This window comes from Erithacus rubecula, assembly GCF_903797595.1.
Source record: "Erithacus rubecula genome assembly, chromosome: 2".
NCBI classification, from domain to species: Eukaryota; Metazoa; Chordata; class Aves; order Passeriformes; family Muscicapidae; genus Erithacus; species Erithacus rubecula.
Window position 1 is genome coordinate 92,751,360 of NC_136685.1, and position 22,575 is coordinate 92,773,934.

Below are 22,575 nucleotides of genomic sequence, written 5' to 3' on the forward strand. Positions count from 1 at the left end.
CAGTGTGTCTTACAGGTACATCTCTAATAAAAAACACTATTATAATACCCAGAGTTAAAGCTTAAGAGGAAACAGAAGTTTAATAGTGAAGTAAACAAGTAGAGTAAAAACAAGTAAGTTGTCAAGGACTACAGAAGGTTTCTACATTTAGTTTCCAAAGTACAAAATACAATAAATACATGAGGCTCTTTGTAAAAAGAGGAATCTAAAACTACATTTCTGTTACAGCACATGATAATTTGAATACACAGAATTTCTAAGATGCTACAGCTTTTTTAAAAGTTATTGCTTAATGGATTGGTCATGTGGTTGTCACTCTTCAGATGCACTTCAGGTTTTTTAGCTTCTTTTAACAAACATTCTGCTTCCAGCAATAAGTAGTTGGGTGCTGTGCACATACTTCAATTTCTCCCCTCTGTAAAAAGCCTCGGGATAAATTTGTCAAGTTGTCTGTTTCATGATGCTTCCTTCATTGGCAAATTCAAAAGGTCCTTATATTTAATGCAGAAAAAAAAGCAAAACTCTTTTCTGCCACAGCTGAAGAAATCTGGGTGGGTACTTGAACATAATGGCTTGATTTGACCAAAGGCAGCAGAATTTCATTTGCTTGTAAGCATTATTTCATCTTGAACAATGCCCTCATCCATTTGCTAATGCATCAATCCTTCATTTGTTTTCAAAGCACATTTTTCATAGCTTTCAAATTACATTGTCATTGAAATAAGTCTCATGATATTGGAACCAACACAAAATGGACTTTTTTTCTGTAAGTTATCCATGATTAGTACTTCAAGAATCTGGCTTCTGTACTATTTCATGCCAAGCTTCTTTGTCTGGGTTTAATCCTTGGATACAGCTGAGGGTAAAACAGAAATGAGGTTTCAAATTTTAGTACTTTAAAAGGTTACTTTCTTAAAAGAAAAAAATAAAAGAACAAAAGACCCCTCTCTTTGGTGCTACAATTCTAATGTAATCCATTGTAGCAAAAATGTCCTTATAAAAAACATCCAGGGCACTGACAAATATGAACTTAGCAGTCTTAGGCAAGCTTAAAAAAATACCAACTGTGTTAGTACAAAAGGAAGGTATTGAACAGCAGCATGTAATTCAGTACTTTCTCTTTAACCAGATTCTGGCTTTCTTCTTGTCTTAGTCACTGAGAAAAGGCCAACAACTTCACCACTAGGTCTGTCTCAGCCTGCTGTGATTTCACCACTCTTAGAGATGAAGTCAATCAGTCACAGTGTCCTAACACCTGACAGTGCTCAAAAGACTCCCTTTGACAGTATTATCTTATTAGCTTAGGGAGCTAGGGAGGCACTAAGATGGACAGAGCACTGATACAGGTAATTTAATCCTTGTTTTTGTTCAGTACACCTGACTGCAAAGGGATAAAGCAACTAGGATAAAAATAAGAATACTTAATCTACCAAATGTTTTCCTCTTTGGTGAACATCATAAACTAGAATTTAGCTGTTAAGAGGCCAATAATTGCTCTGGAGAATCACTACAGGATATTTCAGTGGCAGCACCAGAACAACTGAACAGACACAGGAGTGTCATAGTTAATAAATACTGTGTAGTTTTCCCCAAAGATTGTTGGGATTGTGTTGTGCTTACAAGGGTAAGTTTTGCTCCCCAGTTCAAGCTGAGCTGCCTTGTGGTTTGTTTTTTTTTTTTTCTTTAGAAGCACAAGTGTTCCTTGTGTTCTCACACACCTGTGCTCAGGCTCAAAGCACAAGCACTAAATGCACAATTCACCCTGGGGCCAGCAAAAATCAAAAAACTGCCATTCTAACCTTACTGTGCAGGGCTGATGGCTGCTCTCAATTTAGAAATGTTTACTTTGGAGAGGAAAAAAACTGAGCAGGAGTACTATGTTAGAGAGGATTTTACAGTAAGTGGTGTGTGGGCCTGACCTGGAAATGATACAGACATAAAAACTGATTCTGTATTAGATAGAGTCCCACTGCAAAATCCAACTAGTTTAAGAGTAAGGATTATCTGCATGAGGAAGGAAGTTCAGCCTCTTTCAAGCATCATACATCAATCAGCTAAAATTCAGAGTGGTTAATCTTGGAGAACCTCTTATCTCCAACAGCAGGACAACTAGAATTGAAGAAAAAAGCTTAATGGAATTTTCATGTGTCCATCTGCCATCATTTTCTAGCAACTCAACTATGAGGAGAAATACAGGGACAGAATTGAAAATATCTTGTTTGTACACAGTTGTTTTTAATAAAAGGCAATACAAAAGGTGATGAGAGAGGCCATTCATGTAAGGCCTCAGCCATATGGTTAAATGTTACTTCAAAAGCATAGGAGGAAACAAAGATCTGCCTTTACTGAGCAATGTAATCAGTTTTCCAACACTAGGAAAAAAGATAACCTCAATTTTTGTAGTGTTTATCTCTGTGTACACAGGGAACTCATGACTCACTGTTCATGCAACTTTCAATTCTGAAGGCCTTTTGTGCCAATACAAGAAATACAACTAGAAGACTAGTTCTGTTCTCAAACAGTCATAGAATATCCTGAGTTGGAAGGAACCCCCTAAGGAATCATTAAGTCTAGCTACTGGCCCCACACAAGACAGCCCCAAAATGACTCCATGTGCCTGAGAACATGCTCAAGAAAAATCTTATTCACACATCATATTTGAATAAAAGGGGTCTTTTTCTCTAAGATGATGGGACAAGCTTGTTATTAGGGCCTGATCTGTATAGCAATGTGGTGGTACATGTTGTTCTTGGGTGCATCCACTAATCTGTGTTAAGTGCCTTAAACAGAAGGTGTTAACCCACTCTGCCAAGATGCCTAAACAAAGGCGGAGAATATCAACTCTTAAAGCTGCACCTTGATGCAAGAGATCCAATGAGAATGCAATGCTGTGCACACTCCACATGCTGGGGAGGGGTTTTTTGGCTCTGGGAGCAGCCAGGACTCACTCACCCCCAGCAGGTTTCGGGGCACGTAGCCCTCCTTGTCGTTGAGTCGTGCCCACCACCACTCGATCTCCTCCTCGTCCTCCCGGCGCAGGATTGTCATGCAGTCCCCCTCCTTCATGGACAGCTCATCATCATTCTGAGCCTCATAGTCCCACAGGCCATAAATCACTCCCTTGTTCATGATCCCCATCTTCTCCTGCACTCCTGCAACATTGAAAACACACAGCAGCTCAACCAAAAAGAAAATAGAGAAATAAAAAGGATAATACAAACAAAGACTCCTTTATTCTTACAGTCCAAAAAAACCCCAAATTCCTACCTACTTGGCACCTTATTGCCTACTCAGAGCTGGCCCTGGAAAAAGTGGCTTTGTGAAGTTAAAGCAGAGAGATTTCTTCCTTAAACATATTAAAAAAAACAAGGCAAAGAGGGAGAGCAGCACTGATTGATACAAGGTTATATTTTTGTGTTCACGCTTTCTAGACCTAAGTGATGAGCAAGAAACACTTTCTGTACTCTTAGTGCAATAGCAATCTCTTTCTGCCACAGGGAGATAACTGCTTGGATTGACCACCATTGTCATTAATATGCTTGTAGTGTCATTTGCCACCTGGGTCATTTTATTTCAGAACTTTAAAGCAAGTTGCATCTCAGACCTTACCTGAGAGATTTGCCTGCTACTCTGCATCTGCTTTTGGTTATCTCAGCTCTTAATTTTTAGGAGGTTTTTTTTGTTTTGTTTTGTTTTTTTTTCTTGTTTTAAACACTGCCTTCAGAAACACAATTCTGTTACATTATTTCTGGACCAAGGTGTTTTGGAGTACACACATACACCCTTGCAGGGTTATTCAGAACTTGCTCATTTTACAGCTGCAGCCAGAGATGATACTCTTCTTTTTGTACATTCCTCAGCCTCTAAGCAGAAAACTGGAAAAGGTATCTTAGTTTGTACACCAGTTCTTATGAAATTATTTTAAAATACTGAATTTTACTGTTTTGGGGAGGTTTTTTGGTTTGATTTTGGTATTTTTCAGGAACAGAGAGTACACTGCACACTGTATCACAAAACTTGCCTTTTCCTTTTTCATCACATACCTATTACCACCTACATCTGCTAAAGGAAGCATCTGCTCAAATCAAGTTCTTCACTTCTGCACACCAGTTCAGCACATAACATGAAATGACTTCCAGTGCATGATAAGCTCTGCTCAGATAAACCCTCCCTTGCTTTGCATTGGTATAATAAGAGGTTTGGCCAAAGCTGTGCTCTGCATCCACATGGAAGGGAAGATGAGCACAGAGCACCAAAGCAGACAAAGAAGAATCACACAATGCACTTGATGTCCTAAAGTGATGTTAACAGTCACATCAGGTGAGTGGGGCAAACAGAGCCAGCACAGGCATTACATTTAAGAAAATGAAAAATTTTCATACTTACACAGCATCAGACCTGTCATTAAATGAATGCTAAAGAATAACTGGTTTTATTTAAACCTACCTGTTCCTCTTCTATTGGACATCATTTGCAACAAAAAAAGATTGGGTGAATCAATGAATTACACCAGGATTTATTAGCTTAATAATGAGTTTAGATTACCAAGTTTTAGTGCAGTTCTAAAAACAGATTCTGGGAACAAATGCATATTCCCAAACTTTTACAGAAGCAGTTTTAGGCAGGGAATAATTTCTTACAGTAACTACAGGCAACCAAACCAGTCTCAGCAATAGGATTAATTTCTGATGAAACAATATGGAACTTTGATAGCTGAACAGCCAATAGATAAAGACAGTTTCAGTGGTTTCAATCTGGAAAAACTGGCAATTGGCCAAAGCCTTTCAGGTCCCATCAAAAAGTATCTCATTACACAAAAAGATCCCAAACTCAACAAAAAAGTGTCAAGTGAAATCACCAGATGGCAGGTCATAAAAAAAACCCACAAACAAAAAGAGTGTATTTCTTCATGCTGTATATAATGAGACCATGAACCTCCTTTCCACAGGATCTCGTGGGCAGTTTACCTGAATTTAAGAATTTGACAAATTCCTGACAGAAACCCCTCAAGAGCTGTTCAACACAAATACAGCATCTATTAATAATTGATTTTAAACCAGTTCAAATCTAGTCCTACAATCTTCCTTAGGTCTTTGGTGTTGAGGACCTCCCTCAGAGTTTGGATACAAAACCAAATGGAATTTCACTTAGCCTACAAATTTTTATGCCAGTTAAAAAGGCTTCCTCCCTTTATAGAGAAAACTATATACTTGGCACCAAAGACACAGTTTTCAAGCTTAGTGAGGACAGCTGGACAGACTCTTTTGAAATCTGCTGGCTGAGCAGCTTAGAGAAACTCAGCTCTCACCAAAAGCAGAAAGGCAGTTTTACAGCTTTTTCTGCTGTGTTATGTTGCTGTTACTCTAACCTCTTGCAAGGAGATGACACACCAGATGGTAGGTGCCTAGGGGACATGAGCTACATACAAAACAGAGAAAAGTAATTTAAAACCTCATTACAAACAAAACATACAGTAAAGTAATGTAAAACCTCATTGACTAATACTCATCACACCCTAGGGGGAATTCGTTTTCTCCATTCAAAGATAGTATCTCTGTTGCCTTACTATTTGAATACACTCTAAATTTAATATGGGATTTCTTTTTAAATGCAAGTGAAGAAAAAAAGGAAGGTGAAGTCAAATTCAGTGCTTACTGACATGCATCAAGGCAAGAACTTGGCAATACCTTTTCTGGTTCTCAGGTGCACATCAGGAAATACTCATTTCAAGACACCAGCTAACAGCTACAAACTGCCTACAGACATACCCATACCTCTTTTGTTTTCATGTAAAAGAAGTTCTTACGTGGCAAGATTCACCTAATTAGAGGATCTGTCAATGCTTCACTCAGGCTTTTAATGTAGGGAAACCTTTTGTTACTCAGATCCCCTCCACAGGGTGAATATTACAAAGTTAATTTCGATGGAACTCATTCCCTGACAGGAAGCTGGTGGAAACTTCTCTTCCCAAGAGGAACCTGAGGCACAGGTACCCAAGCTGAGTGTGCAGCTGACCCCTCCTGATGCCCAGATGGGCTGAGAGGTGCTGCAGGGCTCAGGGGTGACAGTACTCACCGTACAAGAACTGGGAGCACTGTGTGTAGCCCTCCTCCATCTCCTCGCACTTGTCGGCGGCCGTCTGCATGTCACTGTAGGTCATGGCAAACACAGCCGCCCCCGACTCCACCAGGAACTTGCACACCTGCACGTTATTGCAGGATGCTGCACAGTGCAGAGGGGTCCTGCAGGGCAAGCACAAAGGATGGCACTTCCCTGCCACTGCCCATGGCACCCGTGCCTGCAGCCACCAGCCCTGCCCTGCTCGGGGCTTCCCAGCACAGCACCTAACCCAGCGTGGCAAGAGCAATGGCTCTCCACAGGGAACACGAGCTGCTTCAGCCCTAAAGCTATGTTCCCATACAGATCTCCAGTTATTCTATCTTCCTATAATTTATTGCCATTTTAGGAACATTCATTAAGGCACTAAAAATCAAAAAATTAATCAGTATTCAAAACCCACTCAAATCTGACATCATGCCTCTTACAATCTAATTAGTTCAAGATTTGACTTTGTGACAAGTGCATGTAATAGTGAAAGCCCCTCGGGCTGAGAGAGCACAACCATCTTTATCCAGTTTTAGGCCTCACACACTTCAGTTACAGTGAGAAACAAGTGTAAAATCACTGTCCCCTGCACCAGCCTTCCATAAATAATCTCCCTAGTTATTGGTAAAAAGGATTTGTAACACATTATCAGCTTCAAGCCTTGTTTGAAGGTTGTAGTTTTCCACTTTGTTTTGGTTTCAAGTTGGCTGACAATTGGACAAAGAACTAGGGAGAGTTTGCAGAACTAGATACTGCCCAGAGCACACATAATTATAGGTTCTCGCAGAGGATATTGGAAATTTCAGCATAAGGCTCATTATAAGCTTTCTTCAATATCTCAAAGAAACAGAGCAATTTCCTGACAACTGTGTTCACCCCTACAATATTGCTATAATTTCCCTATTTTCCCATCTGCACAGTCCCACAGAGAACTGCTGATGCTCTGCTTTGGAAAGAAAACTCACTGCCAGCTCCACAGGAGCAAAAGAAGGGACATTGAGGGACATGCAGCAGCTCCCACATCCTGACTCTCATGGAGAACACCCCTAAGGAGGCATTTCATGAAGCTCTTACCATCCATCACTGTCTGCAGCATTCACGTTCACCCCAAACTGCACCAGGAACTTGACGATTTCCGTGTGCCCAGCACACACAGCATTGTGCAGAGCAGTGATTCCTTCATCATTGGGCATGCTGGGATCTTCCACCTGCCCAGCCAGAAAGGAACCAACCACATTCAGGTGAAACTCTCTGGAATAAACACCCCTTCTCATGCAAAAATCAGTTGCCTTATTCTGAAATATGAATTTGTAATGTATTTCTAGGAAGGACAGGAGCAAGAAGAATACAACCACTACCAATTTTGCACCATGACTGGCATTTAAGGTTGCAGCCTCCCTTTAACAGTGTGGTTCAAAGAAACAGAGTCTTGATAACTTACTAAAAATACTTTTAACAAATTTCTGATATATGTCTATTTAACCGTAAGCAAAGTTCACATGGATTTTTGCCTATCAAATTATCTGATAACATGCCAGATGGGGAATGAAACACTACATAAAAAATGAGAAAAAGTCTCAAAATTTATAGTCTTGATGTTAAAAATACACTGTGGACTTAACACACTTAAAATCAGCCTCCAAGTACGATCTCTTAGAACCTTTTATCTCCTCAAGAACAGATCTAGGTTCTGACTTCCCCATTTCATTTTGCAATCCTTTGCCTTACAAATTAGCATTTTTACCTCATAAATTATCCTCTGCACAAGGTCAAACTCGCCCTCCAAAGATGAATCCAGCAGCAATGCCAAGGGGTTGAATTTCACTCTCATTCCATGCCCAATCCTTTCAGAGCCAGTCTTACGTAAGTTTGTCCTCTTCCCCTGTGAAAAGGTAACACGAGTTACAGGCACATTTTTCCTGGAAAGAAGATGAATGCAAAGCTGCTTATTTGGGAATGACAGCAAAAAATTATCAACTAGAAGAGTGTTTCATAAGAAATTTATAGTATTTTTTTACCAACCCTCAAACACATTATGAATACATTAGGTTAAGTATGTTATGAAAGATCTCTGCCTTTATCTTTCTTGTTGTTTGGGCAATTTTACCATTAACTCTCATAGCTGTTAGACAAACCAAGCAGCACACTCCACAAAGTACACCACTCTAAGTGCTGATGTAAAGCTCCTAACATGCTTTTAAGTACAGCAAACAGTGATGGGAAAATGGTTTTGGAAAAATATAGAACCAAATGTAAAATTGCTTTAGATGCTCCCACTGATACTGGAATCCAAGTATTTCTATAGTTCAGTTTGTGCCATTCCTTTAGGGATCATGCTCCCATTAGCTCAGTGCTCACCCAGCTGCCTGGGCAGCAGCAATAAGACTATTCACGAGGGTATGTAAATTTCTGACAGATGTCCAGGCACAGATGAATAGAACTGACTCATATTCTGCAAGAGCAGGCATGTGGAGATAAGATATATAAGTAGAGATTCCCATGAAATACTCTTCTGCCTGTAGATTTGTACGTAATACCAAAAGTAGGGGCTTTTCCAAGAGTGAGCCTGGTAGAACAACCCACAGATTTAAATATAAAATCAAGAAGCTGGGCTGGTTTCTTCTCATCATTGCAGAATTATTACAAAACCAAGCAGAAATGAGTTCTCACAATTCAGGAAATCCTACCACTCAAGTTTCCTTGTAAAAGGGAGCAAAAACAATCTTTAAAGCATGAACACACAGAATGTCTACCCCATTCACAAATTGGAAGGTTAAAAAGCACAATTAAACCTTTTAACTCCTCTGCAGTGAAGTGAGAGGAAAAAACAACTTTCATGTACCAGGTTATCAAAACTGTTATCAAAACTCTACTCTTGATAGGTTTTTAAAGAAAGTCTTTGAGAAGCCAAAAACATTAAGCATTTTTGTTCTACAACAGTGGGCTCAAACCACACACAGATACAAACTTGCAAAACAAAATGGTAAAAATGCAGCCTCCTCCCAACTCCATGAGACTCCATTTTGATGCAACTTGAGAGTAGACTGGTGTTAGATTTCAAAGAAATTTAGGAAATATTCAGTAGAGTAAGTACAAAGAGCTGATGTCTTCAAATGAGTTTTTACAGCAAAAACTAAAGAAGACTGTTCCTCCATATTTTTCAAGCAAGGCACTTTCAAAAAAACACCAAGGATTAAGAAAATTAGACCCAGGTCATATTAGCAATAGTGGGAAACACTTGTGAAATCTGTATCTGTACCTCAAGGGAAAAAAAATCAGCTTTAACTTTGCTTAGGAAGTAAAATCTGGGTGTAGGCAGATTTCTATAAGGAATGTGTTTTACAGCTCTGTAGAGTTTTACTATTTGTGTATTCCATTTGAAACTTCCTTATGTAATTAATTCTAGGGACAAGAGAGACTTTTCATTACTGTTATATAGTCTGGAGATAAGAGCATCACACAAATAGAAGAGAAACCCACAGAGAGACTTGCAGACTGTGTGACTGTTCTCCCACATCTGCCTGAGCTCTACAACACAATGCACAGGGTTTATGGCAGCACTCCAGATGATTTATTGACAGAGCACCCCAGCTGTAAGCTGATACTTACAGGAGGCAAGGAAAACTGTCCAGTAACTTCAGGAGGCCTCATATTGAATGAGTCCTCTCCCAAACTCTCTGGTTCCCCTGATGGATAGGGAGGTGGTGGGTATGGAGGATATTCTTCCATGTACACCTCCAGTGGCAGGGGAGCTTCTAGGTTTGGCTCTTCTGGTTTGGGCTGCATGAGTTCATCACTGTCTGATACAGCTTCAGGCACAGTGTCCAAAGGCATGGGGGGGAGAGCAGCTTCACTCTGCTCTGCTGCTGTGCTTTCTGTCTCCTCAGCAATAGCTGGTTCTGGCATGGAAACAGCTGTCTCTTTTTCTGATTCTGTGCTTAGATAAGGATTTGGGATTTCCACCGGGCTTTCAGGGCGGGCAGGCGATGCCATCTGCTTGGAGGGGTGCAGCGGAGCTGAGATAGTCTCCATGGCAGCCAGCGTGGTCCTCTGATACAGGAGCTTCTGGATGTTGGGGCCGTTGGGGCCCTCGGGCTCGGTGATGGAGCTGCGCTTCTTGAGCGGCCGCGGCGCGTTGCTGAGCTTCTTGCGCAGCGCCTCCAGGTCGGCGTCGCTCTGGTTGCGGTAGGGGTTGGACAGGAAGGGCAGCAGCTTGGTGGGGCTCAGGGGACGGGGGATCCGCTCTGCTTCGTGGCTCTCGTGAGCAGAGGCTGCTGTTTCCACCTCTGGCTCTGGCCTGCCTGGCTTGCCCTGCAGGTTGGAGTAGATGTTCTCTGCCTGCGGCAGCTGGTTCTGCACCCCAGCTCCTGCCATCACCGGCTTGCCGTACACTGTGGGGCCATTCAGAGAGGGGTGGGGGGAACAAGGTTGAATATTTGATCAGCATGACAGCAACAACAAAGGTGAATCAGGTTGTGCATTCTTTATATAGGGCAAAGAAGCAGAATACAAAACTGAACAGAACTAATCAGGAAACCATATCTACCACTAGTTACCCTGCAAAGCCACGACACACTCCACACTTCTTGTTAACACTCTCACAGAGCATGGAAGATCTATCTAAAATACACACAGCTGCCCTCACCCACTTAATTCCTCTGAATTACAGCTTCATACCCACAGACCAGGTGGAAAGAACATCTGAGGTTCTGAGGGACAGAGCCACATGCTCACCACTTGGGAAGTGTGGTCCTCTGGTCTGTGCCCTCGTCAAAGCACTCTGCACTGCCTGCTGGAAGTTCTTCCCAGCAGTCTGCTGCTGGGTGTACATGCTGTAAATGGAACTTGCAGCCACAGTCTGAGGCTTTCGAAATGGTGGCAGTGAAGACTCTTTGGATGGCTGAGGAGTAAAAGGTCTCACAGCTGCTGCTGGGGGACTCTCCTGCTTGGAGGAAGGAAGGATTTGATCCTGGCTAGAGGAGGAACCTGCAGAAGGTACTGAAATTCTTTGCTGTATCTGCTGAGAAGGCTGCTGTGCCACTGGTTTTTGCTTGTTCCCCATGGCTGTAATAGCCAAAGGCAGCTTCTGCAGGTTTCCATCCAGCTTTGTATCAGCAGGCTGCAGGTGATTGGCTTGACCAAAGTAAGGCAAGTTTATCTGTTTTGGTTTAGTGGGGACAGGCGGTGGCACCTTGGTTACAGTTTTATTGGTTGTCTGAAAGACAAAAAAAATTCATTAAGATTGAACAATAAAACCTGATTTAGGAGTTCTGCTATGAAGGACCAAAGAGCCTCAAAGTATGACACAGTATCTTATGTCTACTACTGCTGTAATAAGGCCTACAGTATCAGATACTGCTTGAAATATTTTGTCATCACTGATGTTTGTAAATACTTTGAGGCCTATTCTCAAATTCTTTCTGTACCAGCCATGTTTAAATCAGGAGTGTGTTCAGTTGATGTGGCCAGAAATGTGTATCCTATCACCAACTGTTGAAGCCGGGTGGGGCAGTGATTCCTTATCTCTATGGCACATACTATCTGCTAATGGACGATCTTTAAAACTAGGTGAAGCAAACATCTTTATCTTTTCCACAACCCATCCTCCCTCCAGGAAGATATCATCTGCTGCTGGCCCATTCAGTCCCACTGTATGACTGATAAAATTACATCATCCCACTGGGAGATGCTCCAGCCAGGGGGAGGAGCCAAGCCTTTCCTGCCTAGATAAAAACTGAGATTTTGAAAAGCAAGTTATCCATCTTTCCACTGGATTGCAGAGGAACACTGCACCTTTCCACATCATCCCTGGACCTTCAGAGGAAAACTGCACCTTCTACAAGAGCACTGCTCCAGCTGAACCACATCTGCCACTACAGGAGGATGCAGCCACCATTTAATGGGACTGCTACCAACACCCTGACTGACTGATGGGGTGTCAGGTTGTATTCTGACTCTGTCAGTGTTTTGAGTTTACTGTATCTCTATTTCAATTTTCCTAATAAAGAACTGTTATTCCTATTTCCCCTATCTTTGCCTGAGAGCCCCTTACTTTCAATATTATAATAATAATTTGCAGGAAGGGGGTTTACATCTCCATTTCAAAGAGAAGCTTCTGCCTTTCTTGGCAGACACCTGTCCTCTAAACCAGGACAAGGAGCAATGGCAGGGCACAGTAATTTCTCTAGAGATATCAGACACTCAGTTGGCAAGAGGTTGCTGCTAGCAAACATCTGAAGGACACTTTTGCACTAAAGATTGAAACAAGTATGTAGATGATTTTGAAGAAAAACCAAACATGCAAATGCCTTTTTGTATCTTCAGAGGGAAAAATACACACTCCACAAGTAATACAGCCACAGATTCTCAGCACACTGACTGCAGAGAATGATCTGGAGTTACCAATCGCCATCAAAAGCCTAAGAGACTTTTTTTCTCAGAAGCACTCTTTGAAAAGCTGACCTCAGTACTTCTCAGAGCTTTCTGCCAGCCACACTAGAGCAGCTGTGGGTAAGCCCTGGCAGAGGCAGAGCAGCCCAGCTCCCTGCACACCTGTGCTTCCCGCAGGAGATCCTCACTGCTCTGGTTCTTCCTCAGCGTGCCCAGCCCAGCCGACTGCTCCACCGAGTCGAACATGGAGAACGGACGCACCTTCTTCTCCTTGTCTCGCAAAAACGCTTCTCCTTCAGCTGCTGGTCAAGGGACAGGAGACAACTTTCAAAAGGGATGGCACAATTGTAGGGGTGACAGTCCTGCTCTGTGCAGTATGTACCACAGTGCATGAAGGGGATGCTTTTTGCATCCATCCTACTAAGGGCCCCTGGGCCTGCCAAATGCTGCATCATGGAAATTCAACAGGGGCATGTATGAAGGAACTAGGATCTACTTTACCAAACCTGTGGGTTTGACTTCTTTCTTTTTAAAAGCCCTGCAACATCATAGCAAAGCAATGGCAATGCTCTTTGAATTTTTTTTTTTTGTGCTTTCAAATGAATTCTCAATTACTTACTGGCACATATAGAAGTATCATCAACTAGATTCTCCAAATTTTAATATTAGCCAAGTACACATGAACATACCTTGTCCTTCACTTGTCACAATTCCTTTCCCTGAAGTCAAGGCTGATCCTTGATTAGTATGATTGTCTGTATTTGAACTACTCCAGTCAGAGGCAGAAGGGGAAGGTTTAGCATTGGGGACCACAGAACCTAGGAGAGAATAAGTGGAAAAGATTAAGCTAAAATAGTTTTTATTACTTATTAAAATAAGTTTCTTCCTGTAAGAATCAGGTCTAGCCAATATAAAAGTATCACATAGAGGTTAACTGCTACAAAGCCTATCATTAGAGCTTTTCATTTGTTTGTTTTAAAAAGACAATGTAAATGAAGTTCAAGAACAACTACTAAGAGCAGCAGCAAACCTCCTCGTCATAGCACACACCTGCGCTTAAAGCATTCAAAAAAGAAACTTCTCTATATTGGCTTATTTCCAGTTAGTATGAAACTTTCCTTGAGTATTTGTGCTAAGTTAAAAGTGATACAATAATTTTAAGTATAAAAAAGATACATACTCCAAAGAAAAACATGATGCTTTAAAGCACAGACAGGGAATATCCTGACAGAGATATTCAAGACAGGAGAAAATTCATCTGTGTGTTTAATGTGCATATAGGATCTGCATTAAAGCTGATCTTTACATTCACTGGAGTAGACATTCAGATCTGCAAAAACCACTGAGATAACGCTTGCAATCTCCTATTAAGTATTTCACCAAATTATTTCTACTAAATTCTAAATAACCTAAGTAATGTTAAATTCAAACAGTAATAATAAGCAGCAACAGAAAGTTTCATTCTGACAAAGTACCAAAAGTTCTCGAGGAAAGCAGTCCTTTTGTCCAAATGCTAAAAAATAAGAAGTGGTATTTTAGTTCAAATAGCTAACCACCATACATTCCTCTAGTAAAAATCCAAATTTTGTGTGGTCTAGAGCTTAAATTCCACTCCAGTAGTTTTAGGATTTGCAAACCAAATAAAAAGAAACAATCCTCCATTCTTCAATAAGGCAAGAGACACTTGGAACTGCTTTTATGCAATGGTTACTTTAGTATCTGCCAGAATCTCAGATGGGAGGAAGGGAGATAGAAAATAAACAGAACTATTCTACAAGTTCAGTCTTCATTTCTTGCTTTTGGGAAGATCAGTGCTTCTCTTCTCTCCCAGCTAAAAAGAGTCTTCTCCCAGGACAGCACAGAAGAAATATTTGCAACTCTAAAAGTTTATTTAGACTTCTCTTCCTCATAGGAGAAAGCCAGAGAGAGAAGCCAACAAATCTCCATTAACTCTCCAAGCAGGAGAGGCCAAGCCTCACTCATCATCAAGTCAGTAACTTTACTGCTATTTCTGTGCTACAAGCAACTGCCTCCCTTGTAAAATCTGTTATGTTGGTTAATCCTTTACAGGTGTCATTTCCAAAATGCACAACTAGAAAACTTGGCATTGCCAGTTTTTAAATCCAGGAAACAGATATGTACTAAAATAGCCTCTAGAAACTCAAACACACTACTGGATAGTTTTTAGAAGAACTTTAAAATAAATAATTACTTTATAGAAAAATTCTCCTATAGTCCACACTGTTTAACAGCTTGAAGTGCTTATTAATAGATTTACTTAATATTTAACACTGAATCAGAGAACCTCAGTGCTTATAAAATATAGTCACTGATGCAGGAAAAACTGCAAGTAGCAAGACTAACATCTCAAATAATGCTTTGTTAAAAAAAAAAAAAAACCAAAACAAAACAGAACATCAAAACAGAGCTATTAGGTAAGAAAACAAAACACGTCTGGACAAGAAATATTAATTGTAAGCTATTACCTGCAGGAGTTTTAACTTGTGAACTGTTCCCAGCTCTCATATTGGGCAGTGTTTGTGTTTTCAGTGGTCCATCAGGTACCTGCAAAGCTTGTGTCCCATCTGAAAATGCTGGCTTCACCAGAAGCTCAGGTCTGGAAGCAATACGTGGCATAGTAGAGGACTGGATATAAGGACCTACTGCTGCCACTCGACTTGGAGCAGAAGCCACTGGCTGTGGTAAATTCCCATCTGAAGAAACCTTGGGGGAAAAAAAACCATTAAAAAAAAGGAGAAAATTTAAAGAATTTTATTCTGCATTATCCATTCATAGAGTTTGAAACAGAAATCAAAAAAGGATAAAACAAGTAGAAAATGATACTCCAGCATCAAAAGTGCTTTTTTGAAAAAGCCCTGAGAATGATAAAGCTGAGGTAGCAATAGCAAAAAAAATACTGAAATAAAATTGCACGAGAGCAGAAGATTTCTTGTCTGTAAAGAGTAAGTAGGTTAACACTAACGTACCATGAAAGGACTTTAATAATACAAGACTTCCCCTACATATGGAGAAAGACAACAAGTCTAGCATCTCAACAGCCTTCCCCCCAAGCAAGTTTTCACTTCAGGCTGTACAGACAAGAATTAATGCTTTAGTTATTAACTAGCCAGCACTTACTGGTACATTCTCCTTCTGCTGCAGAGCTGCCTTTTTCTTCCAGAGCCGCTCGCGCAGCTCATTAACACGCTTGTCCATGACTGCCACCTCCAAGTTGCGCTTGTTCAAACACTCCCTCTGTTGCTGCAGCTTGGCATTCTGCTCCTGGTTCAGTTTGTTCCTCAACTGAATACATTCACAAAGCAGTGGGGGAGGAGGGGAAAACAACCAAAATAAAAAAACAAATTCACTTGCAGGATCAAGAACAGGAAACTGTTGGAAAGAGAAAAGCCTTCTAAAAAGTCGTGTTTTCCCTCCAGAGAAAACTTTGGTTAGTCTCCAAATCGTGCAGAAAGGAAAGGTACAGACAGTGTGTGCTCCTTCCTTTCTTTACCTTGAACCCAGCACAACTAACCCTCCATCCTCAGCATGCAGGCTGCCACACAGCCCTGGCAGGAACAGCATGCAACAAAGTGAGAAACACCCCAACCAACTTTCAGCCCAGAAGAGCTGAGGGTGGCAGGCTGGCCTCCCATCACCTGCAGCTCCTTGTAGAGGCGGTCCAGCTCAGCTACAGCAGACTGGTTGTCATGGTAGCCATCAATCCTGCCGTTCTTCAGCATCTCCAGCTGCCTGGTGAGCTCCTCCACTTTGGACACGGCCAGCACCAGCTCGCGCTGCTTCTGCTGGAACAGGCTGTTCATCTGCTCAATCTCCTCCACTGCAGAGAAGGGCAGAGCAGCCCTGAGAAACAGCCCAGCGTGGGCTGCTCCCAAGGCAGCACTTAAGGAGACAGAGCACCCTGCCAGCCTCCAGAGCAGGGCTGCCCAGCCAAACTCACTGCCCTGCCACACCAGCTCTTCCTCGCAGCTCTGGCAATTGCACGCTCACTAGAATGGTTAAGGAAATTTGGTCTGCTTAGAGCACTGACAGGCAGGGAAAGAACTTTTTTTTTTTTAACTTTCTGAAGTATGGAAACAAACAAAACCACAATGCCAGACTGAATTCATCTGGAGAAGTTTAAATTCACTGAATGCTGAATTCAGCAGGAAGACATTCATTCAACCACAAAGTATATTCATGGTACTTAAAACTCTGAATTTAGGTCATAAGAACCCAGTGACAAAACACCCCAGCTGTCATATTAAACAAAGACTCAGAGGGCTTCTTAGGGTCTATTACAAACATCTGTCATCAGCTGCTCCACTGTTGAATTGTTCTATTGTAGAATGAAGTTTAAGGAATCAGTAAGAATTCAAGTAAATATCAAAATCAGACCTGCTGGGGATGGCTCAGGAAAACTTCAAGATTGACATACTCCAAGATCTTGTATTATTCTACCATCCTTCCATGCCTTAAAACTTATGTTTGTTTTGTGCAACAGAACCCAAACAGAAAAGGGATTCTCCGACAGAAAAACACTTTTGCTTTATCTGTCAACCAAAATGCTTCCTACTAAAACAACATATTCATGTTTTCAGTTGAATCAGGCTGGAAATAACAAGTTCTGCACAATAGAGAAGATGAAAAAGTAGGCAGAAGAATAAATATTTGAGATTTAATGTTGCTTCAACATGCTGAACTACAGGCACCCAACCAGCGCTATAGCAAGCAAGACCCTGGTCAGATTCACGTAATTAAAAAGCAAATATGCAGCCAATTTGGCTATTAATTACCTCTTGAATAAAAGGTAATTTGGGTACCAGGCTAAGCTTTGTTATAGGCCAAGAAAATAACACTCTTAATGTGTATGGTATTGACATGAAGGATGGAAAAAGTTACTGTGGTGCACAAAGGTATTCAAGTAAGGAAAAAAATACACTGTAATTAAAAGCAGGCATGCTAGGCTCAAAATACAGGGTACTCTTACAGGATGTTTTAAAATATAGTAAGAAAATATATTTTGTTCTAGGTCAGTCATGAGATTTTTGGTAAATACAAGATGTGAAATTGTTAAGATTAACATTTCCTGGAATGCTGTAAATAACTCCTCTGAATCACTGAAACAACCTGAAATTTTTGGCTTCCAAGAACTGCATTTCACAAAAAATCCCAGGTTACCTTCCCCAAGCAGCAACTCACCCAACTTCCCATTGCTGAGTCGTTTTTGCTCTACATGACCTTTCAATGCTCTCACTTTCTTAAGTTTGGCTTCTTGGTTCTCAGCAATTTCCTTTAGTCTCTTCAGTTTCTCCTGCTCAGCAGCTTGCTGCTGCTGTCGCTGATCTTGCTGCTTCAGGAATTTCAGGCGCTGTTCCTGCAGTCAAGACAAAGATTTTTTTTGAAGTCTAAGAAAAACTTCAGCATTCATGTTCCAAGACATTAGCTAATTTGATTTAATGACTAGTCAGCTCTTGAGTTACAAGAGCTAAGTATTTCCTCTCCACCTTCTCCATGCTGCTTATACTTCACATATCTCTATCATGTCACATTTTAAACAACTAAGTCATGCTGGAGAGTATTAGACATTCTTTTTTAGAAGATATTCCATAAATTATTGGTATTTTCCTTTACTATTTGTACTTTTAGTAGTCCTGCTAAAACCTCCTTGAGGTGGAGGCTGGCTGCACACCAAACCTCTGAAAACACACTGGTCTCCTGATAATGATCAGCACTACCACCACTAATCATAAATAGCAAGAATAAGAATAAATTAAAATAATAATAAAATTCAAGACACTGGAAAACCTTTACAGTGATCTGGCCCTCATTGGAATAACAGATATCACCTTAGTGGAGAGGATCTTTTCACCTTTCCAAGAGAGTAAAATATGTTATCAGTTTCTACATACACATGTCTAGTTTAGACCTAGAAGAAACCATGAGATCACTGGACCATCTACAAAGAATTCCTCTAAATCACTGGCCCATTATACATGGCTTCCAGCTTTGAAGATGACAGGTTGCTCCAGGGGAGTAGAACTAGTAAGACTTTCCCAAGCACCCACTAAAATCCAAGACTACCACTTACTTACATTAGAACTTACTAACTTACTAACATTAGAACTCCACACTTCCTTCAAAAAAACCAAACCCACTAAAGAAAAAAAAAAAATCACCAGTCAGATTTAGAAAAAAGGGATTTTTGTGCACTTGGAATAAAAAAAGGCAGAGCAAAAAAGTGAGCTTGCCTTCTGGAGAAAACCAGGACCAGGCAGCACCCTCAATGTATGCACTACTTTAGAGTCACTCCCACACAGGAAAATGTCACAAAAAAGAGATACTACAGCTCATGTCTAAAAAAAAAAAGCGTATTTTTCCTCCCTCAGAATCTATTTTTAATACTGCATCTGATTTCAGAAGACAGGAAAGAGGCAATGGAAAGTCACTGTGAAGAGGCACCTAGGAAAGCAGGTTTGTTCCAGGGAGGCACTGAAATGAAAAATCCTACCACAGCAGGACACCCACAGGACTACTCCTCTTCAAACCACAGGCAGCAGACCCAATGGGTAGCTATCCAGACTCAAACTCATATTTTTATTTTTTAAAATCTTGTACAACTCCATTTACAGTAAAAATAGCTTTCCTGTTTCTTGTGACTGCAGTGTTATTTATAAGACCAGGGTACACTGCCATCACCTGTGAGTGAAACTGAAGCTGTGAAAGTTTAGGCTTCTCATATATGAACACATCTCAGCTGGAACTGAGAAGAGAGCAGCATTCTTTGGCCAATTAAACAAGCAGTAAGGTATTAATTGTGCTGCTACACTTCAGGTGAAACCTCTCATTGTCTGACTGACCAATTTCCTGCACCATAGTTGCACCTGTTCTTACCATGAAGCAGAAAAAGTTTTATTGGCTACTTTGACAGGCCATAGCACCACTCAGCAGGTCCTGCAGAACTATTGGAAAGCCATGGCTCCAAGCACTTCCCTGAGATACAATTATTGATGGCCAAAGGAACTGAACAAGGTAGTGAACATACAGACACACACAGGTGATCTCAAAGGGAGAGGGAGATAGGGTGTGTGACACAGGCAAAGTACTGAGAGCAGATCCTCAGAGCAGCCTTATTCCAGCAAAGCACATTCTGAAATGCATGGAACACCCAGACAGACAGATGAGCCCCCTTCAGGACAGGCTCTCATTTAAGAATTCTCTGCCAAAAGCAGCATTTTCTGTTACATTTTCAGAGTATTGTGTACCAACAGCACACAAACAAAACATGAACTCTATGCCACCATTCTGCACATGCATTCACAGTATTTTTCCCCCTACACAATTCAGGAGCACCCTGTGTGCTTCCATTAGCTTTTCTGTGATTGTTCTGCAAGCATTCTATAAATCACAGTCCTATGTTACTTTTATCACATACAAGACATCTCTTCCAGCCAGCTGCCCCAGAAAACCAGGCAGGCTGAACTCTTATCAGGAGAAGATAGCAGACAGGACAGCAGAGACAAAAGCATTGTTCAGTGATCAAACTGGTGAATTGCTGGTCACCACATGGAGCACAAATAGAGCTGACAGAGCCACCAGGATGAATGACAGTATATTAATGTTATGGGCTCTATCCTTTTAGTAAGGTAAATGTTGACTTCTATCATTGGCATTATTTATATGTTTTACAACTGGATATTTACATACATTGACTTTCAAATTTAAAAACAGGCAGCCAAAGAAAAGGAGACCTCTGTTTAGAAGGAGTGAAAAACCCCCAGTTCCCCATTCTTCCCTCCCCTTCACATGACTCTTATTACCTTTTTGTTTCTGGCTGTAAACAGCCTAATTCCAAACTCACCTTGTTAGCCAGCATTTGTTGTTGAGCCTCAATTTGTTGCTGTTGGCGTGATGCCATTTCCTGAAGCTCAGCCAGAGTCATATCCATCCTTGGTGCACTAACCTGTCAAAGAAAACCCAAAGTATGCTAAATCTACAATTTTTAATTGGGCTAGCACTTAAGAGTTACTGCAGAAAGGTATGATACAAGTAACAACTACTCAAAAAATAACTGAATAGTTAATAAAATAATTAGACAGATACAGCATCTTCCCATGGTAAAAGAAGCAACAATTGTAAGCATGTAATGCATGTGTAGCCCAATTCAACAACTCACACAAAATGACATCTCTTGGAACATTAATGTTTCTATCAAAATCCCAACAGCATTTTAAAGAGGCATTTCAGAGCCCTTTGTAATTCAGTTCAGCATGAATCAGCTTTGACTGACTGAGCCCAGAATGCTCAGCATGTGGCAGGATGGATCTGTGCTCGTAGGTGTATCACTACAATTTCCTGAAGAAAATAGAAAGTTTAAATATGGCTGGGCAAGAGGGAAAACACCACTCTCAAAGACAGCACTGTTATTGGTTGTCTGTTCAGGTATTTCCTGAACCTGGATTCAATTTTATATCTGTAATTATGGAGCAAGGGTGGCAGACAATGGATTCAATCCTGAAACAGTAACTGGTGTCAACTTGAAATCTGGAGTTAGGGATATCTGACAAAACTGCAAGTGAAAAAAAAAAACCCAAACTGAAGTAATAAAAGAATTCTGATGAGAGTAGAGAAGGGGAAGTATGGTGCATTTGCTGCTCTGAGAACACCTGTACAAGCACAGCTATGGCAGCCAACAGAACCTGGTGACATCCTGAAAACTGAAAATCAGGATGATAATTGCTAGAGACTTTGTGTCTATTTTAGAGAAGTCATTAACAACCTCTCCAAAACAGCCTCTTAGTTTTTTTCACAACATGATTTGCACTAGTATCTCCAAAGAAGGGAAGCCTTCATTTTCACTGTAATGGTAATTCTTCCAGAGACTTGTGGGTGCTAAATGTCAGGATACATTCACTCAATGACATTTTGCTTTTCCCAAGGGTTTATGAGGTTATTTAAAAAAATAGTCCCTTTGTCTAACTCAGTTCACTCCAAGGTACTATGTCACCATGGAACATGTCTCTCAAGGCCCCATTAGACTTCTACACTGGCCTTATGGGTCTGTTAAAGGGTGAATGGGTCCTGCTGAGCACTCCTTGGCTCTCCAGTCAATGAATTAGTTCATGGATGGGAATTAAGAGTCTCAGTTGCTGATATTGCTGCCAGTGCCCTGCCCTGGTAGCAATTGTCACTTGCTGGTCTCCAACTTGCAGCAATCCCACAAGGAAGGGGTCTTTTTGTGCCAGGCAGGGCAGATAGCTGATCTTCTCTGTATTTACAGTAGCTATAGCTAAACCCTGTCAGTACTCCTCAGGATCCCTGAAGTACTCTCTCCTGAGATAGTTGATGCTGAGGATACCAGGGGTCTCCAAGCCAGTCACAATGGGGTGCTTCTTGTTCCCTGTCAAACTCACCTCAGCCCCTAATGCAGACAACTCCTGGCACCTCCCAGTCACTCCAGAGACCCAGATGGGCTCTGCACTCCTGTGCCTTGATGGCACCACTAACACACATCAGTTATCTGCTGAAGCTTTATACCTGTGTGGATCTGACGTGCCAGTTCAGTGTGCCCAGCCATCCCTGTCCTCCTCCTGGCCAAAGGTAGGGACCCTCTGTTCCTGCTCCTGGACAGGGTATTCTGGCTGACCTCTGCAATGCCAGAAGTCCCCTCACCACAGTTAAAGGAGGCAATTTCAGTCCTTTAATGTCTGGGAGATCACTGATTGCCTTCCTGTCTCTCTATGGCAACCACCCTGACAGCCTTCTTGGGTGACCCTTTCTGAGCAGCTCTCTTCCCTCTCAGTTCACAGAGGCTTCCAGCTTAGAGAAGGGTTCACCACCCCACTGCCTCACATCTCCCTGTTGACACAGCAACAACCAGGGCTCATTACACAGCCTGTTCTTGGGGCTTCCCTTCCTTCTGACTGGGGCAGCAAAAGAGCCATTTCTTGGGCTGCCCCTAAAATCTGAGGTGCTAGCCTGTAGGGATGTGGAAGTACCCAGCTTCTTCAACATTTCAAAGCCAGAAGGATGCCAGCTCTGCAGCTGGTGTATCTGTCTGCAGGTAATACAGTGCCACCAAGA

At 41.5% G+C, this 22,575-nt stretch overlaps 1 protein-coding gene across 3 annotated transcripts in view; it reads right to left on the bottom strand.

The window, feature by feature from the left end:
• Window positions 1–54: 54 nt before the first annotated feature.
• Window positions 55–22,575, bottom strand: part of TP53BP2 (tumor protein p53 binding protein 2) — a 51,134-nt gene continuing 28,613 nt past the window's right edge. For 2 of the 3 annotated variants that reach the window (XM_079297770.1, XM_079297772.1), the window contains exons 5-18: window positions 20,354–20,455; window positions 17,695–17,869; window positions 16,152–16,333; window positions 15,634–15,798; window positions 14,982–15,219; window positions 13,185–13,313; window positions 12,658–12,797; window positions 10,840–11,320; window positions 9,715–10,496; window positions 7,850–7,987; window positions 7,180–7,313; window positions 6,076–6,242; window positions 2,953–3,152; window positions 55–856 (exon numbers count right to left, since the gene is read on the bottom strand). In XM_079297770.1, coding sequence (XP_079153896.1) covers window positions 815–856; window positions 2,953–3,152; window positions 6,076–6,242; window positions 7,180–7,313; window positions 7,850–7,987; window positions 9,715–10,496; window positions 10,840–11,320; window positions 12,658–12,797; window positions 13,185–13,313; window positions 14,982–15,219; window positions 15,634–15,798; window positions 16,152–16,333; window positions 17,695–17,869; window positions 20,354–20,455 — 3,075 coding nt within the window. In that variant the 3' untranslated portion in view covers window positions 55–814. The remainder of the gene's footprint in view (window positions 857–2,952; window positions 3,153–6,075; window positions 6,243–7,179; window positions 7,314–7,849; window positions 7,988–9,714; window positions 10,497–10,839; window positions 11,321–12,657; window positions 12,798–13,184; window positions 13,314–14,981; window positions 15,220–15,633; window positions 15,799–16,151; window positions 16,334–17,694; window positions 17,870–20,353; window positions 20,456–22,575) is intronic. The other variant, XM_079297771.1, reaches the window with a different exon arrangement.